The sequence below is a fragment of the Solanum lycopersicum genome, chromosome 1 (genome assembly GCF_036512215.1).
Source record: "Solanum lycopersicum chromosome 1, SLM_r2.1".
Taxonomy (NCBI): Eukaryota; Viridiplantae; Streptophyta; class Magnoliopsida; order Solanales; family Solanaceae; genus Solanum; species Solanum lycopersicum.
This window is the reverse complement of record NC_090800.1, coordinates 81,940,509-81,966,627: the sequence shown is the minus strand read 5'-3', so window position 1 is coordinate 81,966,627 and position 26,119 is coordinate 81,940,509. Positions and strand designations below refer to the sequence as shown.

Below are 26,119 nucleotides of genomic sequence, written 5' to 3'. Positions count from 1 at the left end.
ATCCACATTGTTTGCCTAATTCCGAATTTTAATTAGAATAGGCGTTACTCTATGTTCCCCTGCCAATCATATTTTTAAAGCATATATATAGTATATCGTCCCGTATATCTATGTATACAGGCTGTATATCTGCCTGTTTTTCAACTTTCAAAAGTTGAAAACTCCTTTCCAGTAGTGCAATTTCCTGTCGTCAACTCAGATTTTGTGTTCGGGTCTCCTGTGGATTTTTGACCTGTATCACAGTGTATATATTGTGTATAAACCAGATACACAGCATTAAAACAAAAAAAAAAAAAAAAAGAGATCACAGCCAAGCTCCTGCAAACCGCCCTTCCAGCAACTTCCGTTGGTTTTGCTTTCGACCTGTACATCCTTTCAGGGGTTGGCTGACTCGGAAAAAGTGTTTTGAGCCTTTATGGCTCAACGAGGAATGCAAGAATGGAATCCAAAGTGGACTCGAATCGATGTCACACAAGAAAACAAAACAAAAAAACATTAGCAAGGTGGAATGACAACATCTAAAAAGAAGAAAGAAAAAAAAAGGATTTCACCTTCTTCGGGGCAGCGAGCTGGAGACGAAACGAGCAAGGGGATGACCTTCCACTACACAACTTCGAATTCAAATGATAATCAAAAACCCCGCAATCCTTCTGTTTTTAATTCAACTTCAATAGATATATAGGTGTGCTTAAGCTATTGTAAAATCTTCCTATGAATAAACTCTTTCAATAATTCTTTATATTTCTATCACAAGATGTAAAAAAAAATTCTCTCCAAAAACCATCCCTTTCTTTCTCTCTTCTTTCTTCTTTTCTCTTTCTCCCTCTTTTCTTCTTTCTCTCTCTTTTCTTCTTTCTCTCAACCAACCCCCTACAACAAAGAAGATGGGGATTATTTATAAGCCAAATTATGGCAAAAAGAGGGGGAAATTTGTTTAGAATTTGAATTTTAAAAGGGGTAAGGCTGGAGGGAAAGGGAAAAAGGGAATTGGGTTGGGAATTAATTAAAACGAAATGGGCCATGTAATTGGGCCTGGGTGTCTGAAAATAAAGTGGGCCTGGAAGGGAATGAGGTGGGCTGGAAATTTATTAGGCTTGGGGTTTGGGAAAGTGTTGGGTTGCTGAAGTGGGCTGGGAGAAGAAGAAATAAAAATGGGCCTAGAAATTAAAGAGAGTGTGTAAGTGGCCCAAAACTAAGATCTTTTGGTGGATTTAAAGAATGGGTTAAATTTGATAAATAGCCAAATTGAGTTAAGATGACAAATTCGGCTAAACCTTAAATAAAACGAATTTGTATTAATTAATCAACGAGCTTCTTTAATTTAGTAATATAATTATTTAAATTGTAAAATAGTGGTTCAAAATATAACCATAATTTAAACTATATTAGCTAAATAGAATACTTACTAAAATTAAAATATTTTTGAGATGGTTTTTTGAATAATCATAAAATATACTAATTATATACATAATTATGTAAAATATATATATTATTCAAAAGTTATAAGAAATGACAAAACTATTCAAAATAACACAAACTTTATTTTTTTTTCTTAAAAATTTATAAAACTAATTATTTTAAATTGCTTGGAAAATTTAAGAAGCTCATGAATTAATGTCTATCAGAGATGGTCAAAATTGGGTGTCAACAGTAGTCAACAGTAGGGATATTCACCGGTTAGTTTGGGTTGGTTATTGGTCAAAATTAATATCAAATTAATTTAATCGGATTTAAAATTATCAAAACCAAATCAAATGTACTGTACATTTATCGGTTTGGTTATTTTTTATTTTAGCTTGAATTGATTTGATTATTCGGTTATTAACCATGCATAAAAATAAAAGAAACAATTCATTCAAACGAAAAAATAGTTGGAATGAATGTCATTACAAAACTTTCGATCATTGAATTTACCGAATAAAACTTCAAAATTCACTATTTAGCACTAGAAGGAAGCGACAATGACATTTTCAGTCCCACAAAGAATTTCGATAGACACTCAATACATGAAATCAATATGAAAAATGTTCTCACTTCTCACCTTGGACATTTTTCTCATTTAAGTAAATTATAAATAAATTTTGATGAAATATATATAAAATCTTTAAAATTGTTTATGAATATAAATATTATGTATGTATAGTAATAAAATTTATGTATATAACTTGTTGGTTCGGTTCGGCTATTTCTTAGGTTTTTTTCGAACAGAACCATAACCAAACCAAATACTATTGGTTCTTGACAATCTAAAAACAAACCAATTCAAAATCTAAATTAAATCAATTTTGGTTTGATTTTTCAATTTGGATCGGTTTTTATCCAACCCCTGGGTAATAGGATATAAATAGAAACAAAATTATCATTTTTTTTGAGATAAAGCTATATTTAAAATGGGATGGATGGATCATGGAGTATATCACAATGAAGTATCTCTTAGTGATTTTCCTAATACATTCAACTCTATTTCTTTTGACGGACTTGCAAAATCCTCTCTTGCGTGCATTTGAGTGCAAGTAACATAAATTCAACTCTATTTCTTTCCTGGAACTAACATAAATTTGTGTACTATCCTATCTCAAGTTTTTTAAAATTTTGAGTGTTCACAATCAGCATCCTGAGACGTATTAAACATGGACGATGACACCATAATAACGCGATGCATGTCTAGCTAACAGTATAGAGGTTGATGGAAATTACTCTGGCTAAAGAAATGTCTCCAGGCTTCTACGGAAAATTCATGCCAGTAAACATAACAACATTTACATGGTCAAATTACCCAGATAGCTACTAACGAAGCATGGTTCAAAGTTTTTATGCTAGTAGAGAGCACCTTTAAGGAGAAACTTCCCATAGGCAACTCTTGTTCTCTTGACTATATTTTATGATCGTTTGCACTTTCACTGGGCAACAAAGATTATCTACTCGAGGATCCTCTCTCCGGTTGAGAAGAAATTCCAGACTAACGTGCCTATGATGTATAATACAACAGCAACCTTAAATACATCATCCCAAGAACCTGCACAAGGAGAATAGAGGAATACGATTGAATAAATTAACTCAAACCCGACATTCTAATCCAGAACCACCAAGCTGATAAGAAAATATACAACATAAATACCTTTCTGTAGTATGTATCCGGTTGCAGCTGTACCAAAGACGCCAGCTAGCACACCAGCAGTATTAGATAATCCCAACAACACTCCCTGCGGGAGAGGAAAGTATACAAAAGTTTCAAACATCTAAATTAAGAAAACAAGCTATGAAATGGCTTGTTTGTATGAGAAAGTCAAGAGCTTTTCTTTTTCATTATGCCATGTATAACAAGTAGAAGTACTTACAGCATAACGTGGTCCAATGTCTTGGTGATTAGAGTAGAGGCCAGATTGAGAGAAGGCATCCGATCCCTGCAAATAGATCAAATTATTATTTAAATCAACACACTTGCAAGAATCTCCCAAAAGTATGTCATTCCATTATCCATGGTACCAACCTGACTGCACGCCATGCACAGCACTGCAAACGCAGGAGTCTTCACATGGCTTAATTGCGTAAGGAAAAAAGCAGGGCCCAGAAAACCAATCGATTGCATAATCTGCAAATTTATTTAGGAGTTGTTATTCATTAGAACAAAATAAATACAAATAATCCCTCATCATTAGATGGTTAAACTAAAATGCTATACACTGTATACGGAAGTTCTATCAGTGCTTGCCTTACGAACTGATGTTATGGAGAATCCTTTGCTCACAAGTGTATCGGCAATCCAACCACCTAAATTTGCAAATACGGCCATGGTCAGCCATGGCAATACACAGAATAGTCCAGATTCAGTGAGGTTGAACTTCAAAACCTGAAGAAATAAGAGGATTGGAAAGTAAGACCTTAAATAGCTTGTACAGTGAGATTTATTCTAAATATGGTAGCATCTTCTTAATAATCGATGAGCATTGAGTCATTTCAGGTAATTTAACCTGAACCCACAGAACACAGAAAAATGACAAGAGCCATTAGAGCTAGTAATGTAAGCACTTCTAAAGGTATGCAAAAACAAACCAATATCCAAATTCAAGTTGTAGAATGAGTAACTGCAATCTTTTACTTCAGATTCAGCATCATAATAACAAATTCTAGAGTCTCGAAGATTCTGAAGATCTAACAGGTTCATGAATGAAAGCAAGCCCTATATTTCATGATGCTATGTCAAATATTGATATTACAATGCCAGAAAATGGACTCGAATAAAGAAAGTAGAGCAGAACGGATTAGCCTCCAGGAAACAATGCATGAATCTACTAAAATCCCCACTTGGACCAAGACAAAGTTTAAAGTTCTGTTTATTATTCATACTCCATTTTCCATGGTGATGAATATGCCAAGAGAAGAAATTATTCCAAGAAGGATGTATCAGATACCTGACTATAGTATGTAGGCATCCATGTCAGTAGAATAAATGTTCCCCAATTATGACAGAAATGTGAGATAATGAGGGCCCAGACAGGTGCCTTTGATAAAATTAGTTTCCATGGGATGTTAGTGACAGGTTCCTTAGAGACACTTCCATCCAAGATCAGCCTCTTTTCCTGCTCACTAAGCCCTGGATCATCTTTCGGAGTGCTATATGCCTGGAAAGCAAAATAGTCAATGTATAACAAAATGAGTTAGACTGGTAGGACTCAGATATGATGGCATAGAAAAACTAAACCAGACAAAACTGGACTCCAAGAGGTCACCCTTTTCACTAGAACCAACAATTACTGTAGCTAAAACTATATCACGAGGTGATGTTTCAACCATGAAAAATCATGGAAAGAAAATAACAACTACCAGACATTTTTGAGCCATTGACATGAAACTTATGCACCTAAGTTTTAGGTCTAAGCAATGATCTTAGAAGCTAAAAATAATAACTCTGTTGCATCTTTAGGACTTCATAACTAGCAGCACAAAGGTTCATTTTATCTTAAGCCGATTTGATGAAAGCAGTGAAAGTGGGGAAATAAAGAGAAGTCATGAAAAATTTGGAAGACTAAAAAAATAACAGAAGTCGAAATGCAGAAAAAGCAGACAAACTCACCTTGGTCAACCAGAGTGCAAACCAGATGCTTCCAAGGGAACCAAAGGAATAAAATACAGATGGCCATCCGAATTTTTGGATCAAAATAGGAGAGAAAGCTAATCCTGTAACAGAACCAAGATACATTCCACTATACACTAGAGCAAGAGATCTGCTTCTTTCTGAGACAGGAATCCATTTTGAGAGCATATTATTCATGGCAGGCATTGCGACACCCTGACAAGAACTTACACAGTCAGAACAAAAACTATGCATGTGATGACTGATTCAACTCCTCACCAACTACAGTACTGGTACAAAAGAATCAGAATTTGCGGTTAGGCCCCACAATTGATCCATGAGTTTATGAGATGTACCTACTCAAATCTACTATGTTTAGTATAGCTAAGCATGAAACAATTGGTTTGTCTTTCAATGTCCATAACAAGAATAGCTTCAGGCTACACACAAAATGAAGACAACTTACAATGTTTGGAAAATCAGCTGTGTCGAGATTTTGGAAGAAACAGGGAAAAAACATATAGAGACTAACCTCCCCAATACCCATTAAGGCACGCACAACAAGTAAGAACGGCAGTCCAAGTCTGGCAGCAAAAGGAGTCAAAACAGTTGCAATCGACCACCAGACAACTCCGAAGCCAAGCACTACCTTCCCACCAAGTTTATCTGCCCATATTCCTCCAACAATCTGCATAAAGAACATGTCAAATGAAAGTAAGATAATGGTTTATCGAGCACATGAGAATAGCATACCAAAAATTAAATTCATTCTCCTACGTGTTTGTCCCTATTCAATCGCTGCATAAAGTAGAGTTCTAAGGTTAGCTTAGAACTTAATGATAGATAAAACCTTAGGTTGAGATATGGGCAGAGTACATGAAAACCACATCCATCATGCAATAGATTGATCAAATACTAGTACTGAAACTGGAAAGAGTTCATGGACTAGAAGAGACCAAGACAATGTTAAAATGAAGAAAACCTGAGTGAGAAGATAGCCCCAGAAGAAGGATGACTGGATGAGACCAACCGTAGCACTGTTCCAGTTAAATTCCTTTGACATTGGAAGAATTGCAATGCTCATGTTTACCTAAAAGCAAAAAGTGAAACACGAATTAGGACAGTATTAAATGATCACACATGGTCTTGTATCAAATAACATCAAAGAGATAAATAGAAAAAGTACGGAAGGAGGAAACTCATTTTTATTCAGCTAATTTTAAGAACTTTAAGAGTTTTAGCGACTTAATCTATAATAAAAAGCTTGAAGGCAGGGTATCTAGAGCCTCATAATCATGTTTAACGAACAAATTTTGATGGTGATCATTGAAAATATAGGATGTGCAATAGTTAATATAATGGCCATGAATTTTTGCATGTGTTTAAGCTACTGAACCGGTTATGCTTAGATGTCTTAATTTATTTTTATTTGAAAAAGGTAAGTACACTATATTCAAACATCCCAAATAGGCATTATAATATCCAATCTTAGGAGGGGCCATACGATCAGAATGGAAAGCAAAGGATCGAAGTAAAAGTTGGATGAATTACTCACACGATCCATGTTGCATAACAAAAATGCAGCAAAACACAGCAGTACAACAATCCATCTTCTTGGAAATTGCTCCCACCATGGTTTTGCTTGCTCAACCCCTTCCACCAAAATGGCTTCACTTGCCCCTTCCGATGACATAAGAGACCCCAATGCTCCAGTTATGTCATATCCATCAGATTTGAAGTCGGCTTGGGCTCTATTCACTGCAGCATGCTTTGTCTGCTGCTTTTGTCCATCAATGAAACCAAACTTATCCAGTTTCCTTGGTTGAATCCAACTGTTACCTGAGCCGGTAGAGGAAAGATAGCATTCCCATCTTTTGGTTCTTCGCTTAGGATTGATGACATGAGACTTTCCACTAAACCGGTTAGGTAGAACGACTTCAACATAAAATGGTGATACCGATCCAAAAGATTTACCATCCAAAGGTCCAACAGATTGGGGATGTGAGCTATATATGCAACCCGAGTGCGATAAGCCAATCCTTGAGCGACACCGCTCATTGTATAACATATTCCTCTGAACATACTTCAAAGCAGCAAACCCCAATTGCTCTCCGTGGTGATGTACTGTATACTGCTCTCTGCCTGTTGACATAATTCATTGATTTATTAATGAAGGCACCACAAAGATGCAAGATACTAAGAAGTAAGAACTGAATAGATCAAGTAGATGACAAAATCAGGAAAAGGCTTCAGTGAAGTGTAAAATTTAGTTTTTGCAGCCACAAGTGCTGCCTAACATTCTGATCTTAACATTTCACTTCAGTTCAGTATTCAGAGTAATCCCCAGAAACTACAAGCGAAGTGAAAAAAGAAAAAGTTAGAAGACTCTGCCCTTTACTTTTCAAAAACTACTCGCTTTATCCCGAGGTCAACTTATTGCAGCATTTTCCATGATCAACAGGAATCACAAGATTCCCTAAATTCATAGTATCCACATATCCATATAATTGAGTCAAATCATGAGTTAATTTGCATATGTTCATTTATTGATCCCAATTTAGAGTCAACATTCCCTTAGTTTTGTAATGTATACGAACTATTTATCAAATAATCCAGTACTTTAACAAATTTATGCTAAAGGATGGTCCTTTAGAAAGTGTGCAAGAGATTCTTATAAGCTAAGAGATCAGAGAGGTTAGACTGTGAATGTTATCTTGATAGAATAGGTCTTTCCTGTTTAGTCTCATCAAAAAGTACCAAAATGATTCTACAATGATTCTTAATGAGTGAAAGAAACAAACTGTCATTGTTACACGTCGTCGAGCCGTAACCAATTTAAGGGGCTGTTTGGCCATGCAATTTGAACTTCACAGCAACCTCTGCCAAATAAATGATTTAAATTCATATCCGAACACCTACTAAGTTTTATCTTAGTTAAAACAATTTTATAGAATCAGCTTGATATAGTCGCTTATATGAATTCCATTTCTATTACCTCTTTCACATCCAATGTATTCTTGATCTAAATTATACACCTAAATGACCAATAGTAAAATCTCTGCCACACAAAATCTACAATTATCCAATTGCCAGCAAAAGATTCCTTTAGATACCTACAGGTTAAACCAAGCATTGAGGCAAACAAGTACTCCAGCACAAAAAGCTCATACAGAAATCCAAGAAGCCAGCACAAAATCATGAATCTCGAGTACCTTTTTTCTTTCTTTTTACTTCCTTAAGTGACTCGAACTCAAATTTCCACCAAAATTAAATATTCCTAATCACAAAAAACTACATTCACAAATTCAACAAACATGCAATCAATCAGCCACATGCATCCGCCATCCAGTACTTCTCCACTAATTCTCAAAACGAACATTTGCCGTATAAGAAATTCACAACTTCCGTAAACTAAACTAATCAGCTAACTGTTAAACATCTAAGCAGAAACACTTAAAGTAAGCATCCAAAGTTCAAAGCCGACAAATTATTTACCTGAACCGATGAAACCACCGAAATTCCGGTTAGAAACAACGGCGCCGATAGCCATTGTCTCCGGCGACTACGTTTTCCGGCAGCTACCAGTATCTCAGCTTCACACGAACGAATTCGTTCTCCGTCAGATTCAAGCAAAAAAATCCAAAATTCTCTCTCTAAAAACTGTGCAGAGAAAGAAGATAACAAGAGGAGTGACGTTCTTCATCCAAATTTCACAATAAAATTGCTACTTATATTTTTTCTGTTTTTATTTTTATTTTCTTTTCCTGTTAAAAAGCGGGAAAAGTAAAAATCTCAGTGGGCTGTCGATACAACCCAAAGCAAACAGAGGGCTCAGAATATGACACGTGGCGTTTCATCCACTGCGAAGTAGTTAGAATCTCGGGAATACCCCTTGTATGTTGAGAAGTCGATGAAAACAAGGGGAGATGTTAAGAAGGGTATTTTAGGGTATTCAAAATGAAAGCTGCGTGCTATGGGCTTTTTACTGAAAAGCCCTTTATAGTTGAATCTCATTAAAAGGAATAAATTGATGTGAGATAGGTACAGCGTAGGTCATTTTTTATCCACTCTTCTTTTACACAAAATCAAAGTTGTTTCAACATAAAAAAAAAAGAAAATATTTAAAAAATTAAAGTTATGTTTGAAAATATATTTAATTTTTTTTAAAAAAATTGTTTGTATAAAGTGAGGATAAGTTGAGTTTATAATTTGATAATCAAATCAATCGGTACAATTAGGGGTGTCAAATGGACGGGTTGAATTGAAATAGAAGTGGCTTGGGTCTTCACCCACCCAAGTTTACTTTGGACTCAGATGGATTTGGCTCAAATGGGCTAAAAATGGATTGGGTCTTGACCCATTCAATTTGAACCGATTAATCTCAATATTTTAAGGGCAAATTTTATGTATAACAAATAAAAAATTAATAATTTTGTGCGCCGACAAAGTTTTTAAAATTGCATTTCATAGAAAAATTGTAATTTGCTACGGATGTTTTTTTTTTGTATAATTTAAAAATTTTCATTGTTCAAATTAAAAAGGGTAGTACTTTCAGTTGGATGAAAAAGGAAAAAAATCCCAGCAATCACGCGGATTCTGTTTCAGTATAATTTCATTCCTTCTTCGTATCCTTCAACTGAAAGAATCCCATTGTAATCAGTTCAAAAAATCGATCAAGCTATTGAAACTATCAGTTTATACGAATTGTATAAGTATATGAAACTGTTGAATGTTTATACGAATCTGTCAATTATATAGATATACCTATTTAGTGTTTGGAATTGTTGTATGTTTATACAAATTTGTCAATTATATACATATACCTATACAGTGTTTTTTCGTGAATTTTATATTTGTATAAAGCTTTAATTTGTGTATATAAAGGCTGAAACTGTTGTATAAGTGTATGAAACTATTGTATGTTTATACGAATTTGTCAGTTCTATACATATACCTATTTAGTTGTATACATATACCTAAGATAGATTATACATTTATACAACCACGATTGTATAAGCAGGCAATATAAGAGATGAATCAACACAAACACAAAAATAGATACTAAGATAGATTATACATTTATAAAATCAAAATTGTATAAACATGAATCAACACAAACACAAAAACGATACTAAGATAGATTATACATTTATACATTTATACAATCACTTTTGTATAAACAGGCAGTATAATACACGATTCAACACAAAAATATGAATATAATATAAAATTGAAGCATCTAGACAATGATTATACAAATACCTTATGATGCTCGAATGACCCATAACCAACAACTTCATTTTTATCATTGTGTATTACATAAACGTCAGTTTCAACTTTCATTTTCTTACTTGACCCAGCAACAACATCGGCATGATCTTTCACACCTTCATCCACAAATCTAGTTGGGTCATTCCTCAATTTGGATCTGATCTTTTGCATGGTGTTCGATTTAAACATTAAACCTGAAATCTCCCAAAAATCCTGAATTAGATCCAAGAAAAACGATGGAAGTTTAAGATTATTTTCAACATGCAGCTGTATACCTCTTGTGAATCTCTTAGATGGAGATTGAACATCCATTGTTTGAACCAAAAATCTGAAGGGATTATGAAGTGAAGTGAAAAATTAGTTTGAAGAAATAGAAAAAAATTAACAAAAAATGATAAAATGAAATGAGTTTTATGGCGGCACCTGATATTTTTGAAATACTTTAGTAAACCGCAAAGACGTGCTAGAGAAGTTGAAAATTTAAAATTGAATTTGTGGAGTTAATTAAGGAGAAGTTGAAGAAAAGAAGAAGAGATTGTATAATATGGAGGGTAAAGAGAAAAAAGAGGGTTTTGTTTTGGGGGGAAATTTTTATACAATTCAATGGGTCCTACTATAGCAAAATTGAGCGATGTTTTGCCCTTTAAAAGGAATAACTGAAAGGGAAGTTACTGCATATAATTACCTTCATTAGTTTGTCATTCCCTACAATTATCTCATACTTTAATATACTAATATTTAACTTTTATAATCACAATTTGAATTTCAGCTCAAGAATTTATTTTCAAAAGTAATAAATGGATAGGTAAATCCTAAAAGATGTTAAATAGATATTGATTCATACCTTAAATATACGAACATATCTTAATAATTTTTTTAAAAAATGGGTTGAAATTAGAGATTGAATTGGGCTCAATTGATAATTCTTTTCAAATGGATTAAAAATTTAAATGATTGGGATTGAACCCAATTTAAATTATCTTGAGCTCAACCCTTAAAATTTTAGACGGATATAACGGATTACCTATGGTCAGGTTCGTTTTTTAAACACCCAAATAGAATGATTGACAATGATCTTTTAAATCTTTTAATTTCATATCATTAATATGATATAACTTGATAGGCAGGGCTGGCTCTATGTATTAAAAAATAAGGCCTTTGCCTTAAGTCCTCAAATTTTAGGGGCCTCAAATTTTTATCAAAAATAAATTACGTGTTAAATTTTTTATAGTAAAATCAATTATTAATGATGAAAAGTATAGTTTTTTTAAAAATAAATTATTTTATCCACTTTTAACATCTTTTGTACTTTGTTAAAAATGAAAATTAACAGTGAAAAGTGTTACAAAGTGAATTAAATTTTTTTTTTTATTTCTTTTTAAATTTTTATTTCAAGCATTACTCTAATTAAATTTATTATAATAAAATTCGACTACTAAATTAAGTTCACCTTCGGCTTTGGGTGGGAAGCTAGCTAGTATTATAGATGAGAGCAAATTAAATTTGTTAATGTACTTGTAAAATGTGTAAAGAACTTAATAAAAGAGGAATATGTATCTTTAGTTAAATTCATTTAAGGTTAAAAGTTTTGGGGTTTGGATATTGTGTTAAAAGGTTTGGGTAATATTGGGTTAAAAGACTTGGGTTATGGGTGGGTCTTTTGGGTGGGTTTATTTTGTTTTTAATTAGTTATTAGGGTAGCCAATAGGAAAGCGACACATCATAAATGAATTTGATATGATGTTATTATTTAAGTTGTTCAAAATAATGGATAAAATAGAGCCTAAAGATTGATGTCAAGGGCATTTTAAGCCCGAAAGGTATAAGAAGGATAATTTTATTCCAATTCGTATAGTTGAATGGTATTTTAGGTCCTTTTTCGATATGAAAATTATAAAAGTTTGAATTTCGTCTAGGGGTAAAATAGTAATTTAATTTTTCATGTTTGGAGCTTCCACTTTTAGTAATGTATGATATGATGATTGCTTGTATCATTATGTTAACAACACCTATAATAATTTTCTCACTTAAAATTGTTTTTCAATGTTGAGTTGATAAAATTTTGCCTAAAACTAGTAACTGAAAAAGTAACATTAAATACTAATAATTTTCATCTTAATAGTGTAAATTTTTTAATAAATACGTATATGAAGTATATTTATATTTTAATTTGCGAATTAAAATTTCGCTTTAGGCCCCCGCCCTTGATAATAGGCTATAATTGAAAAGAAATATAAAACAACTCATTCACTCTCAAAATATAGTTTTAGCCCTTGTTTTGTGAATTCTTTAACTCAATATCAACTGTTTCTTTTTGTCAGGACTTTATCCGGAGTTTCATGGACACCGAGTATTCTCATAATACAATATGATTTTTACGTCCCATAACATATTCAATGGACATAACTCTGATATCATATTAAATTAGGTATTGAACTCGCACCTTAAAACTAATTCAAAGAGAAGAATTGAAGTCCAAAATTTATAAGGAGTTCAGGATTCTCGTTCGATCCGACTAATAATCAACTCGGCATGGACTCATTCTCATCATTTTAATTAGGTAAAATATATAAAAAAAATAACTCTTTACTTGACTTCAGCGGACAACTTTGCCTTCCAACTTTGAGTGTACACAAGTAGACACTTGAATTTGTATAAAATTGAACAAGTAGACACACATGTCCTAAATAATATAATACACGTAGAACGTAAAATTGCTATATAGGTTGTCATGCAGGATGAATGTGTTAATTTATTCAATTTTGTACAAGTTTAAGTGTCTATTTACGCACATCTAAAGTCAAAGATATAATTGCCAAATGACACCAAGTTAAGAATAATGTTTATGTATATAACTTGTGGTTGATTCACTTCTAATTTATCCAAGAGTGAGAACTTCATTTTCTTGTCCGTGAACTCCTTGTTCTAATTTGTGATCCAATTGCATGTGGGACATCCATTTTCATAAGCCAGATTGTCAAAGGCCAAATTCATACCATTGGCACACAAATTCGAGCTAGACCTTAACAATCCTGGAATTTCACAAAGGATCCACTAAAAGTGCTTCATCTTTTATGCCCAAACTAATAAACAGTAAAGAGAATGTTAGTCTTAGGCACAAATTTGATTCCAATTAATATTGTCTATTGAATACGAATACAAAGTAACTAATCATGTAACAAACATAGCCTCTTCTCAACAACAAGAGTTCGCAAATTTTACTAACAGAATCCCCTCTCAAAGCAATTAAGCCTTTTTTTCCCCAATGAAATTGTAATTCAGGCTTTCTTGGAGTACATAGACTCCACTTTGCCATCATTTCCACCAAGCAACATATACTTATCCTTCCTTGTCAACTGAGTGCATTCAAATCCAAGAACCCCACCCAACACTTTCTGCACATGGTTGGCTACTTCAATTGATGTTTTCCCAGCCTTACATGTCATTTCCATTGGCAATGGTTCAAGAAATGTCAATTCATAAGTTGGCCTTGGGTTCATGAAAAAGAAATATGGATCCCAAAACTTCACTCCGCGGACTGTTGTACCGAAGAACATGCTCTGTTTTGTATCCACTGCTACTGGCACGATCCTATCACTTAATTCTGCAAACAGAGCACTGAACCTCAGCAAAAACGGCTCCCTACATGTAGTCCCCTCGGGGCATACAACGAGATCACCTTTCTCGAGCAATTTCTTGATCATTGCAGCATCAGCTTCACGATCACGTGTCAAGGCAATGGCTGGAATTGGGGATAAGAATCTCGAGAGCTTGCTCACGCTATATGTGACAGTGGACACTTTCCTCCCTAGTGCAATAGCAATGACGATAGGGTCAAGTGCTGAACGATGATTACACACATAGAGGTTCCCTGGGGTACCCGGTGATGGTGGAGGTGGTCGAGGGCCTTTGATCACGAGGTTGATCCCTACCATCCCATATGTATAACGAACAATACGCTCAGGGAGAGGGAGGTTGAAGTATACACGGAAAACTCCAAGAGCAAATCCAAATGGCAACCAAATGTAGGTGACTAACGCGTTGAATGGAGTTGGGCGTTGCACCAAACGACCGTCATGGAAGATCAATCTGCTTTTCAAGCGATCAAGTGGTACTGGCTTTGCTGATTCACTAGGGAGCACCATATAACCCTCCTGTTAATTCACATACATATATTAGCGAATAAACAACCATGTAGATCACCTATTGATTGGTTCGGTGTTGGTACACTTGATGTAACATTATGATCTTTAGATGCATTTATTATTCAATAAAGAAAAATCAACCACTCACTATAACAATGACCAAATAAAAAATAACATTTATTTTGAGATGGAGCGAATAGTACGAATATCTAAGTGCATTGTGACATACAAGTGAGATTGAAGGACCACTGTGATTCAGCTAAGAGGCAGGTAGGAGAGTAATTGGTGAGGCCCCTCCACAATTTAATTACTTTCACATGTTTGGCTCAACCACTTTATTAAATGGCCTAGTTGTTTTAATTTATTGTACAAGAGTATAGAGTTGTAAGAAAACGTATTCATTGGAGGCTTTTTTTTTCATCTTTTCAAGAAATCAAAGATAAGGTTCCATTTTAAGAAATATTATCAGATAAATAAGACTTCTTCACGCAACCCATTTAAAAAAATAATATGACCAAGTTTGGTCACAAATTAGATATGTTTGGTTAACAACATCATGCACTAATTGAAACAAATTACACTATCAAAATATAATTTGCTAAAGATAGAAATGGAAAAACTAAACGTTAAAGACTTAAATATGGTTAGATTTTCCTCCATATACAAGAAAATAGCTCCATTAACATTACACTGTACGTAAGGTTCATACTAACAGAATTTCAGTATACTAATCTAAAAATGTTGCAACTATGTACATATTTAAGAAGATACAAGTTATACTCCTTCCTACTAATGGCTAAATAGCTTAGAGTGTCAGTTTGACATTATTCGTTAAAAAATTATACTATATGTATAAAAGATTATACGAAGTATATTAGGAAAAATATTATTCTCATACATATACATTAAATCTTAAACTCTCTTAACTAAGTTCCTTACTACACCGCCATTTCTAAAAGAATGAAGAGTTTGGACCACTCTCCCTCCATTTCATTTTACTTGACTCGAGTTGCTTTAACACTTCTTAATAAAATATTGATTATACTAAACTAATCTTTTCAATTATACTTTAGAAATCTAACTTTGACTACAATTACTCTAGTTATTTACTAATAATAAGGCTAATATTAAAAGAAATAATAAATTTTAGTAGTATACTAGTAATTATACCTTGCAAATAATGGACATAAATTAGAACAGAGTATTGAGTTGCGATTAAAATTAGTATAGTAATTATACCTTGCAAATGGACATAAAATCATGATCCGATTCTCGATCACCCAATCCAATATCAGGCATTTCTTCTCCAAATTCCTTCAAAATTGACAATTTCTTCCATTTCCCTACCAAAATCCCAGGACTCTTCACAAATCCAGTAGCCTTTTTCGTCTTCGGATTCACCTCGATTTCTGTTCCAAGTACTTTATCACCTCCTAAAAAATCCTTTACAAAAGGCTCAACCATAATAGTCGGATTTGCAGTAACCACAACTTTCCTCTTACACTGATCGAAAACCTCGAAACTCTCCTTCCTAACATCCGTCGCGTAAAATCTCGGGAGAACAGCTCGCGAAGCCAGCTCAATGTCCCGGACTTTGAGTCCGGCGAAGGAAATGTAAATCAGCATCTGAATAGCTAATGCTTCGGACACAAACACGTACGCGATCGCGATGAGAGGGAAAGAGAGAAGGAGGATCAGTCCTCGGAAAAGGCTCCCGGCTTCGATTGCTACTAGCATGAAGTAAGGGAAAGATGAACGGGAAATCAACAGAGTTCCGTCGAGATCCGCCGCCACGGAGTGGTGGTTAACGGCGGAGGTATCGCATGTCGTCACCGACGGGAAGGATTTTTTGGATTTCGGAAGTGACATTTTTGGTGAATTGCAGAGAAAAACAGAGGTTTTTTTTGGGGGGGGGGGGGGGGTAAGGATATAATGGAAGAAGAGGCGAGGGAAGATCCGGTTTTAAATGAAAGCGGTTGAGTGTGAAAGTACATAAAAGTCCTTCTGAGATGGTTTTTATAGTTGGGGAATTTTTTTGGAGGTAAGATGGTAAAATGACCTAAATATCCATGCTTGAATTTAATGCTAACATTAATTAAATTTAAAAAAAAAAATGGTGTTTGCTTGTGCCTTTATAATTTTTTGTGAAGATAAGGATTAAATTTATATTTGACTTTCATTCTTTATAAACTATAAAATTTGTTGAATTACAAGACTCGTGTATCTACAAAATATTTGTTGGTGTAAATTTTACATTATTACAAGTCTGAATTAAAAAAAAAGATATTCTTTGTTCTTATTTTATATTTATGCACTTTAATTTTATATAAAATTGTATAAATATACACACATTCACATTCTCGTAGTGTTTTACGTATTTTATGTCACATTAAAATTATGTGTCTACTTATTCAATTTTGTACAAGTTTGAGTGTCTATTTGTACAGAAATAAAAGTGAAGGGCATAAATATAAATAAGATAAAGTGAAAGGACATATGTATGTATTATGCGTAAAGAAATGTAAATTAGAAACACATACAATTACTTACATTTATTTTCTTCAAATTTTATTTATCCAATTTAATTAGAATTATTGTTATCAAGATAAAAAAAAATTATATATTTTTTTAAAAAAAAGACAGTTATTGAAATAAAGTTAATATATTTATACTATCAGAAGTTAAATTGGTGAATAAATAATTGTTTTGGTTGAATGCAAGTTATTTCTGTTTATTAAAGTGAAACTTGTGTTTAAAAATTTTGGCGAGTAATCACGGTTAATTAACTTTGATTAACAAAAGTAGTTAAATTAGGAAAGAAAGAAAGGAACAAATCAATATGAAATGTGTCAACGAAGGTCAAAAATTCGAAACATATTCATATATTCAAGGCGTAATGTTTTATATGAATATAAGTAAAAAAAAAAAATTGTCTAATATATGAATAAAAAATGCACGAAGAACACTATCAATGCAGATTACCGCTCATTATAAATTTTATTTTTCTATTTTCATCTACCGAAAATAATTTACAAGTTTATTTGATAAGTGAAAAAAAATATTTTTTCTATATCAAACACACTCTTAATCAAATATTATTGTAAATTGGATTGTTATATGAAAGGCGATAAAAAGATGATAAATGAAAAAGGAAAAAAAGAACCCAGCTATGCAAGTTTTGTAATAATGTCACGAACTTAATACAGGTATGGGAACGTTTGTTATTAATATTATACATTTATTAATTTGACGTAAATATGGAATAATATTTTTTTATCTTTTTTTAGTCTATGGTTGCTAAGCATATAAGCAATTTGTTGTGTGTGATTTGGGACAATTCTTTGACTCACTTCCTCAACCGACTAGACTTTTATGTCCTTCAATTTCATTATTTCTTCCTAATTTAGTTGTGCTATTAATTGCAAAGCTGTAATTTTTGGTGGCCATTTATTATTTTTTGGAATGGATTGATAACTTAAGCTTTTTGGCCAAATAGCTTGAAGTAGTAATCCAAGTAAATAATTGAGCATTACTCCGTTTATTTTACACGGTAACTTTCACATATAACAAATAAAAAATTCATATTTGTATGCTATAGTAAACTTTGCATAATTGCGCTCCATAGCAAACATAAAACTGTATAATTTGCTATACATATACAATTGTATAATTCGCTGACCTAAATTGTATAATTCGCTGGCCTATTTCGCTGCAATTGTATAATTTATTTTGCATACAGTTGAATCGAATTAAAATGTATGTATATTGCATAATTATAAGTGTATAGCAAAAAGATTTATGTTTTTCTCGCTTTATACAAAAACAGAAACACAATATATACACTTCTGTTGTATAAAGCTAGAGAAAATTGTATTTTACTGCAATTGTATAATTCGCAATCGTATAATTTGTTGGCCTTTTTCTCTGCAATATTTGAAGTAAAATGTTTGTAAATTGTATAATTAAGTGTATAACACGAAGATATACATTTTTGCATGTGTATATACAATTTTCTCTCGCATTATACAAAACAGAAACAGAATTATACACTTTTGTGTATAAAGCGAGAGAGACGAGCGAGAATGGAGAGTGGCGAGCGAGATTTTTGGGATAGAGACGCTGACAAATTTTAGCTAATGTTTGCTATGGAGCACAATTAAATCAAACCCTAGCTATTCCATTTAATTTAGGTTATTAGTTTGCTATTATATACAATTTTTCCTATTTTATATTAGTTTTCTACTTTTTTTTTACATAGTTCTTGAAAAATTATAAATAAAATATATGTTAAGAATACTTATTTATCTCTTACAAAACTTTTAAGATGGACAAATTATTTTATCTGTTCACTTTTACTTATCTATTATTTTCAAATTTTCACTTTTATATATAACTTTTAATATATCAAAGAAAATATAATAATTTTTTCATGTATATTTGAATTTTGATCTTTAGCCTTAATTATTTAATCCTTAAATTATTTTTAGAGACTAAACATCATTAACTATATGAATATTATAGTAGCAATTAAGAATATGAAATTTTTATTCCACTTTCTCTTTCTGAATATTCTCCATATATAGTTCTGGGGAAATATATGATAAATTGGAGGGCCAAATAAATACAAAAAATGATATTCGAGTTATATTTTTATTCTGTGTGATGAAACATCAGAATAAAGGGATGTTTTTATTTTATTTTTTTCTTTGTCAAACTACGGAGGATTCATTTGTAAAAATGAGATGAATCATAAAGAATTTGTGCTATAAAATGGGCCTTTTTTTCATTTAATTTTTTTCAAATTAACTCATGACTAAAAAATTGCAGGGTAAAAATATATTTCCGTTAAAATATTGAATTTAGTTACTAACATTTTCTTTTCATTGATTCAATTAAAATACTATCTTCGTCCCTAATTACTTGTCCACTTTTTCTTTTATAATTGTCCCTAATTACTTGTCCATTTTGATAAATCAAGAAAGAATAATTTATTTAACCTATTATACCCACAATTAATTGACTAATTACTTTGAAAAATGTATAACTTTTCATCCACTTCATAATTAATAGGGGTAAAATGGTAAACTCACTATGTCATTCATTATTTTCTTACTAGGTGCGTCAATTCATAAGTGGACAAGTAAAAAGAGCTAGAGAAAGTATTATAGAAAGAATCAATAAACATTTTTCTCACTAATTTAATTAAAAAATCTGTGCATATAACAATTGAATATTTATAAATGTAACATTTCAATGAAAATTGAGTAATTTTTTTAGTATTTAAATATTATTATCAACACAAAATATTGGGAATGGGGTGGGGGTGGGGGGAGGGTGAGGTGGCAGAACCAATTGACTAAAATATACACACTCCATTATATCAAGAAACCTTAAGCATATCAATTTCCCATTTCAAGAAGAAAGTTGAAAGTAGAATGCATGTAGTCTTAAATAGTTATATCAACATTTGGTGCCTTCATTTTCTTTTTAATCTCGAATTCGATAGAATTTGATTCGTGTCAAAAAGTTCACAGTATAAAAAAAAAAAGGTAAAGCGTCTTTATGATAAAAACAAATTTTGTATCTACAATACTTAAAATTTAAAATCTCTCATTGAAAATAAAAATTATTTACCATTCTTCGCAATTTAATACCTTTATGAACACATGGAAGTCTAATAAGTAGGTCAAGTTGGTGCTTCTTTTTGTACATGTAGTTGGCTAGCTATTTATTACACATAGGCTTACTTGTACCAATTTTCTTTCACAAACTAATTTATATGAAGACTTTTTAGTCATTTGGTGTCTATTTTAGTCATTCTAAACCCAACAAAGCATATGAGTTTTAACAACTAAAGAGACCTACTGCAGTAGAGTTGGGTGAAAAGTATCGTGATCACGTTAACTCCACAAACTTTAAATTCTGAATTGATTACGAAAGAAATCAATAGCATTATTGGTGGTGAGAGACATAGGACATGAAGTGTAATTGACTGTAGAGAAAAATGAAAAATTTAGAAGTAGTTGGGGAGTGAATCAGGAAGCTAGGACCCCATGTTTTCTTGTTGCAAATTCATTAATGTATGAGTAATAATTTATTAGATGCAACAACTCACCACCATACATATTTTCCACATTACATATTGTTATATATTAGAAATATATATTATATGGATGCAGTAGCTTCACAGCTCCACCAACTTCCACCTATATTATATGTCATTTGCCTCCTCACTTAATTATTGGTCCCTTTTATTTATTTTCTCCTATTTCTTTCGCGATCGTCTCAACAAGATTGATGGTCTAATTATTGATCCATTTAGAGTGTGTGTATATACATATATGGATCATAGGAATTGTACTAATTTTTTATGTGTTTATTTAAGTTTACGAGTTCGTCTCAAGTTATACACAAATCAGGTTCATCTAGTTTAAAGTGCACCTTGACTTTAAATACTTAACAAGTTTCAAATCATGAAAAAACAACTTAATCCTCAAATTCGAGCTTATAATCAATCCCCTCATAGCATTTTTTTTGAAGCATATGAAATCTCTTGAGTTTGAATTTAAGTTATAGCTATTATATCGTCCTTGTGTCATAAAATTGTATGTTTTATATTTTTAGGATGATATTTAATATTTTAATCTTGGGACAAAGGAAAAATATACCCCCGAACTACCTTGAATAGTATGCAGATATCATCCATCATACTTTTGGGATATTGATGTCCATACCGTCCAAAAACTAGAGCATATATACTCCTCACTCTAACGGAAGACTAAATAGAAACATGTGCAATCATATCCGCTAGGTCAACGGATAATCTTATAACATGTGTATGTCCATTAGTATAAAAGGTTATATATGCTCTAGTTTTTGGATTACAGGGACATCAATGTCCAACAGTATGACATAGGAAATCTGCAAATACCATTTATGATTGTTTGGGGACATATTCGTCATTTTTTTCCTTTGATCTTTATTGGATTCTTGTGTCTGGCCCCAACTGAAAAGAAAGAAACAATTTGGGCTCCTTTTGAAGGATCCAATGTCCAATCTTAGCCCATTTATATATTAGCCTAATTTTCCTATAGCCCACTTAAAAAGATGCCTTTCAAGTTCACATTTTTTCTTTTTATTTAGATGCCTTACATGTTCTGAACATTTTAAAATGTGCTACATTATAACAATAGAATTTAACTTATTTATATAAATATATATATACTTGGTGATGGATGTTTTAACGCAACATATTGAAGATGAGGTATCATAGTGTATGTTATTTGCAGATAACTACAAAGTACAAGGTATATATATACACACACTTGACGTAGCAACAAAATTTTTACACTTGTAATAACAAGTGAGTTGTCATTTCAACCAAGTTATCATTAATTTATATCATACAAATTTACTCTGTACTTATTTATGAAGAAAAATCACACCACCAAAAGTTAAAGACTCTAAGCAAAGAGAGACATTAATAACAATGCCAATAATGAAAGGCAGAATAAACAAGATGAACTGAAGAACCAATACAATAATAAAGCATTACAACAGCTTTTTGTACATGATAATCAAACATTAATGAACTTCATTGTCAATCATAGCAAAGCAACCAAATACTGAAATAAGACATAGCTATAGCCAATAGGCCAAGGTGTTCCTCAGTTTCCACTCTTGAATGGAATGGCTCTTATGATAACTTGGTGGTATAAGGCAGCAAGTGCAGCTCCAATGAATGGTCCCACCCAGAAAATCCACTGCATTTTCAAAACAAACAAAATTATGGCAATCGTCTAGCAACTCGTATCGATAAGCAAGTTGTCACTAGCTCTATGAATCCTTATCATGTATGTCGCTCCATTTAAACTCATCTTAGTCATCTATGAAGCCTTATCGTGCATGTCAAAGCTCCATTTAAACTCATCTTAGTCATTTATGAAGCCTTATCGTGCATGTCAAAGCTCCATTTAAACTCATCTTAGTCATTTAAAAAGCCTTATCGTGCATGTCAAACTGTTTCGGAGCTCCTTGAGTCGAGTGTCTATCAAAAACGAGTGTCTATCAAAAACAAAGTAACCTCTCTCAACTTTTCAAGATAGGGGTGAAGTTTACATATACTCATACTCTACCTTCTCCAGATCCCACTTGTGGGATTACACAATTTTTATTAAGTAAATAATATAGGAAACTTACATGATCATCCCATGCATGTTCTTTGTTGTAGACAATGGCAGCGCCTAGGCTTCTAGCAGGGTTAATGCCGGTGCCTGTAATAGGGATTGTAGCCAAATGAACCAAGAACACTGCAAATCCAATTGGGAGAGGAGCCAGAATCTACAAAACACAACCAAGAGTTAGCATACATATTCATTTAATTAAACTCGAAATGAGAAGTCAACCAAGTACTCACAGGGACATGGGAGTCTCTAGCATTTCTCTTGGCATCAGTAGCAGAGAAGACAGTGTAGACAAGAACAAAAGTGCCAATAATCTCAGCACCAAGGCCATCTCCCTTGGTGTAACCATGGGCAACAACATTGGCACCTCCACCCTTAGTCTCAAACAAAGATGGCTGGAACCCTTTGACAACACCAGCACCACAGATTGCACCAAGGCACTGCATCACAATGTAGAACACTGCCCTGGTTAAGGACAATTTCCTTGCCAGAAATAAACCAAATGTCACAGCAGGGTTAATGTGTCCACCTGATGATCAATCAAAACCAAGAACTTTGTCAATGTAAGAACACAAAGAACAAATTTAAAAGTACTCAAGTTATATATGTTAGCGGCATAAAGATTTCTTGCACTACAACAAAGACATACCAAGTGGGGTCTGAGGAAGGTGGTGTATACGCAGACCATACCCCTAGACCCTCGCCACGAGTAAAGATAAAGATTCTTGCAGTATTTTAGTAATTTAACCTATGTTAGCAAGTTATTAATAGTAATTTAACCTATGTTAGCAAGTTATTACCAGTTTTACTTGGTTAACATTTTAATTTTTATCAAAGAAATTTATTTGTCACCTGCCTTAATAAGTAATCAGACTGTGTAATAAAACTTAACACTCCATTAAAAAAAAAAATTCTCCAGGATCTGGCCATCTTTGGCAAAGGCACTACTTAGAATTTAATCAAGCTCTAACAGAAGGAACAATTAACAACATTACATACAAAAAGATAAAACCAAAAAAGAATCTTTTGTTCACCAAATGGTCCAAAAGGAAATTTTAATTTTGTTTTTTATAAAACTCCAGGAGTACTAGATACAATAAACTCAAAAGCTGGTACAGACTGCAACTTGATAGGTTTTTTTTGTATTCCTTCTACATGAGTCAGAAAAACACATTGAAGTTCCCATCTTTGAAGCAAAATACCACTAATGAACATGATAAAAGACAAACTTTGAAGCTAAACACACAATTTCAGAAATGAACAGTAGAGGTAAAAAGGACAAAAAAATAAAGCTCATCTTTGAAGTAAAATATCACTAACATGATACAAGACTACAACTTTGAAGCTAAACACACAACTTAAGGTAGGTGAAAAGAACACATTAAAGCTCTCATCTTTGAAGCCAAAACACACAACTTTAGGGTGAATACATAAAAACCATGGATGTAAAAAAGAGTGAAGAGAGATATATGTATACCTGATATGCCAGCAGTGCAGTAAACAAGGGCAAAAATCATACCCCCAAAAGCCCAAGCAATGCCTTGAACACCAACAGTACTACATTTGCTGTTAGCCCTTGAATAACCCATAACAGTCAATACAGTTATGTAAAGGAACAAAAAAGTAGCCATGAACTCTGCAATCCCAGCTCTCCAAAAAGACCAAGAATGTAGCTCACCAGCCTCAAATAATGGTGCTGGTGGTGCCTCCTTGTAGTCCTTGCTCTGTGCTGAAGTCCCTAATGGCTGCCTTTCTGAATACTTGTTTGCTCCAACCTTCACATCCTCTTCTTTCCCCTCCATTTTTACAAAAATTTCTTCAAAATTATGCCAAAGAAAACAGCTTTTTGCTTTGTGTGTTGTCAAGATTGTGGAGATGGTGATTCTTTTTATAGAGGGAATTTTCCCTTGCTGACAAATATTGTTTTTACTTTTTCATTTGTGACCCTTGAGGTTTCCAATATTGTCAACCAAGTATCCAATTTATGAGAAATTGACAATTTTGGAATCAATTCAAAAAATTAAGCCTATGCCTATATATATCATTCCATGTTTATCAATTGTGTTACTTTTTGAAAAGAAAACTCATAATTTGACTTCTTTGTATTAGCAAAGCAAGGTTTATTTGCCAATTGTTGATAGCAATTTATTAGTTACCAACAAAATAACAAATAATTATATTACTATCACACTCAAATTTAGGGGAGAAAAGGATAATATATTTTCAAATTATTGTAAATGATATACAGGTATCGTTCGTCATACTATTAGGACATTGATGCTTCGGTGTTCAAAAATTAAAACATATATGTCCTTCACTCTAACGAAAGACTAAATAGGGACATGTGATGCAAATGATATCCGTCAATAAATGTCGGATCGATGGAAAAGATTATGACAAGTGTGTCTTTTAGTATAAAGAGTATATATGATTTTAGTTTTTGAACGACAGCCGGCAGGAACATCAATATCCTAAAAGTATGACGGAGGTTTTTTTTATCTCATTTACGATACTTCGGAGAGATATTTGTCCATTTCCGCTCAAATTTATCTATAAAAAATATAAATTTACTTTAAACTAAACTACAAAGCGATTTATATAATTCTCTAGTCAAGTAAGTAAAAATAGTGATTGTTATTTTTGTATTTTAATCTAATTTTGAGACTTAATAGTATAGAAATACATACTTTAGCTATGTAAATGTATTATTATTATTATTTTAACTCCAATGAGGACATAAATAGGAACAAAGAAACATAATTACTTAAAGAATCAATGTTTTGCTAAATTTTAGTTTTAAAGCAATATGAAAAAAAAATCTATGAGTTGAAACACTATGTAAAGTAAATGCTTAGCTGTTAAAACAAGGAAATAAAAGGGTGGAGTAAAGTGTAAATTATGTAAAAAAGAAAAGGACATGAAGAAAAAGAAAGAATGGGAAATTAGGGATTGAAGTTTAATTTTAGGTAAAGTTCTTCTTTTCATACTCAAGTATATTTGTCTCTTTGGTCCATTTTTTTTTTTTAATAATTATTATTTTTTGCTTTTTTCTCTTTAGTTTTGTGTGTGATAAAGTTTAAAGAGCACCATTAGGCTAGATGTTTCTGGATAAATGTAAGTAATAAAAAGAGAAACAAGTGAGGGGTCAGGTCAGTTGAGCTGTCATACTCATTTTCCATTAAACAAACAAACCTTTTTCTAAAGTTTTACTAATTTAATTTATTTTCACAATTTGTATTAATCACCATGTAATTAGCTAATCTTGTTTTATCTTAAATCTAAACTGTTTAATTAATTAACAAAAGCTGATTCACATATTCAAAATCATTTGGTGCAGAGTCCTAGTGAGTGATTGTTGTAATATGTGATCGTGATTGTTATATATGGTGATTGATGGTTTATAATGATCGTTATTAGGATAAAAGTGGTTGATAATAGTAATTGTA

The 26,119-nt window shown here is 32.5% G+C and overlaps 3 protein-coding genes across 4 annotated transcripts; all 3 read right to left on the bottom strand.

Moving 5' to 3' along the window:
• Positions 1-2,683: 2,683 nt before the first annotated feature.
• LOC101263257 (ascorbate transporter, chloroplastic) lies at positions 2,684-8,852 on the bottom strand. The gene is made up of 11 exons (XM_010328176.4): positions 8,570-8,852; positions 6,630-7,216; positions 6,057-6,164; positions 5,607-5,762; positions 5,075-5,290; positions 4,413-4,622; positions 3,713-3,850; positions 3,491-3,592; positions 3,339-3,404; positions 3,119-3,203; positions 2,684-3,016 (listed from the first exon to the last, which is right to left on the bottom strand). Exons 1-11 carry the CDS (start codon positions 8,622-8,624, stop codon positions 2,919-2,921), a joined length of 1,821 nt encoding a protein of 606 aa, XP_010326478.2. The 5' UTR covers positions 8,625-8,852; the 3' UTR covers positions 2,684-2,918.
• A 4,604-nt stretch (positions 8,853-13,456) lies between these two features.
• Positions 13,457-16,594, bottom strand: LOC101254424 (glycerol-3-phosphate 2-O-acyltransferase 4). The gene is made up of 2 exons (XM_010328173.4): positions 15,730-16,594; positions 13,457-14,499 (listed from the first exon to the last, which is right to left on the bottom strand). Exons 1-2 carry the CDS (start codon positions 16,357-16,359, stop codon positions 13,624-13,626), a joined length of 1,506 nt encoding a protein of 501 aa, XP_010326475.1. The 5' UTR covers positions 16,360-16,594; the 3' UTR covers positions 13,457-13,623.
• Positions 16,595-21,757: 5,163 nt separating this feature from the next.
• Aqp2 (protein) lies at positions 21,758-24,553 on the bottom strand. Of its 2 annotated transcripts, none has more exon segments than NM_001247484.3 (4): positions 21,758-22,253; positions 22,690-22,830; positions 22,907-23,202; positions 24,151-24,536. In NM_001247484.3, coding segments are annotated over 4 exon segments (858 nt in total). In that variant the 5' UTR covers positions 24,476-24,536; the 3' UTR covers positions 21,758-22,157.
• Positions 24,554-26,119: the final 1,566 nt, after the last annotated feature.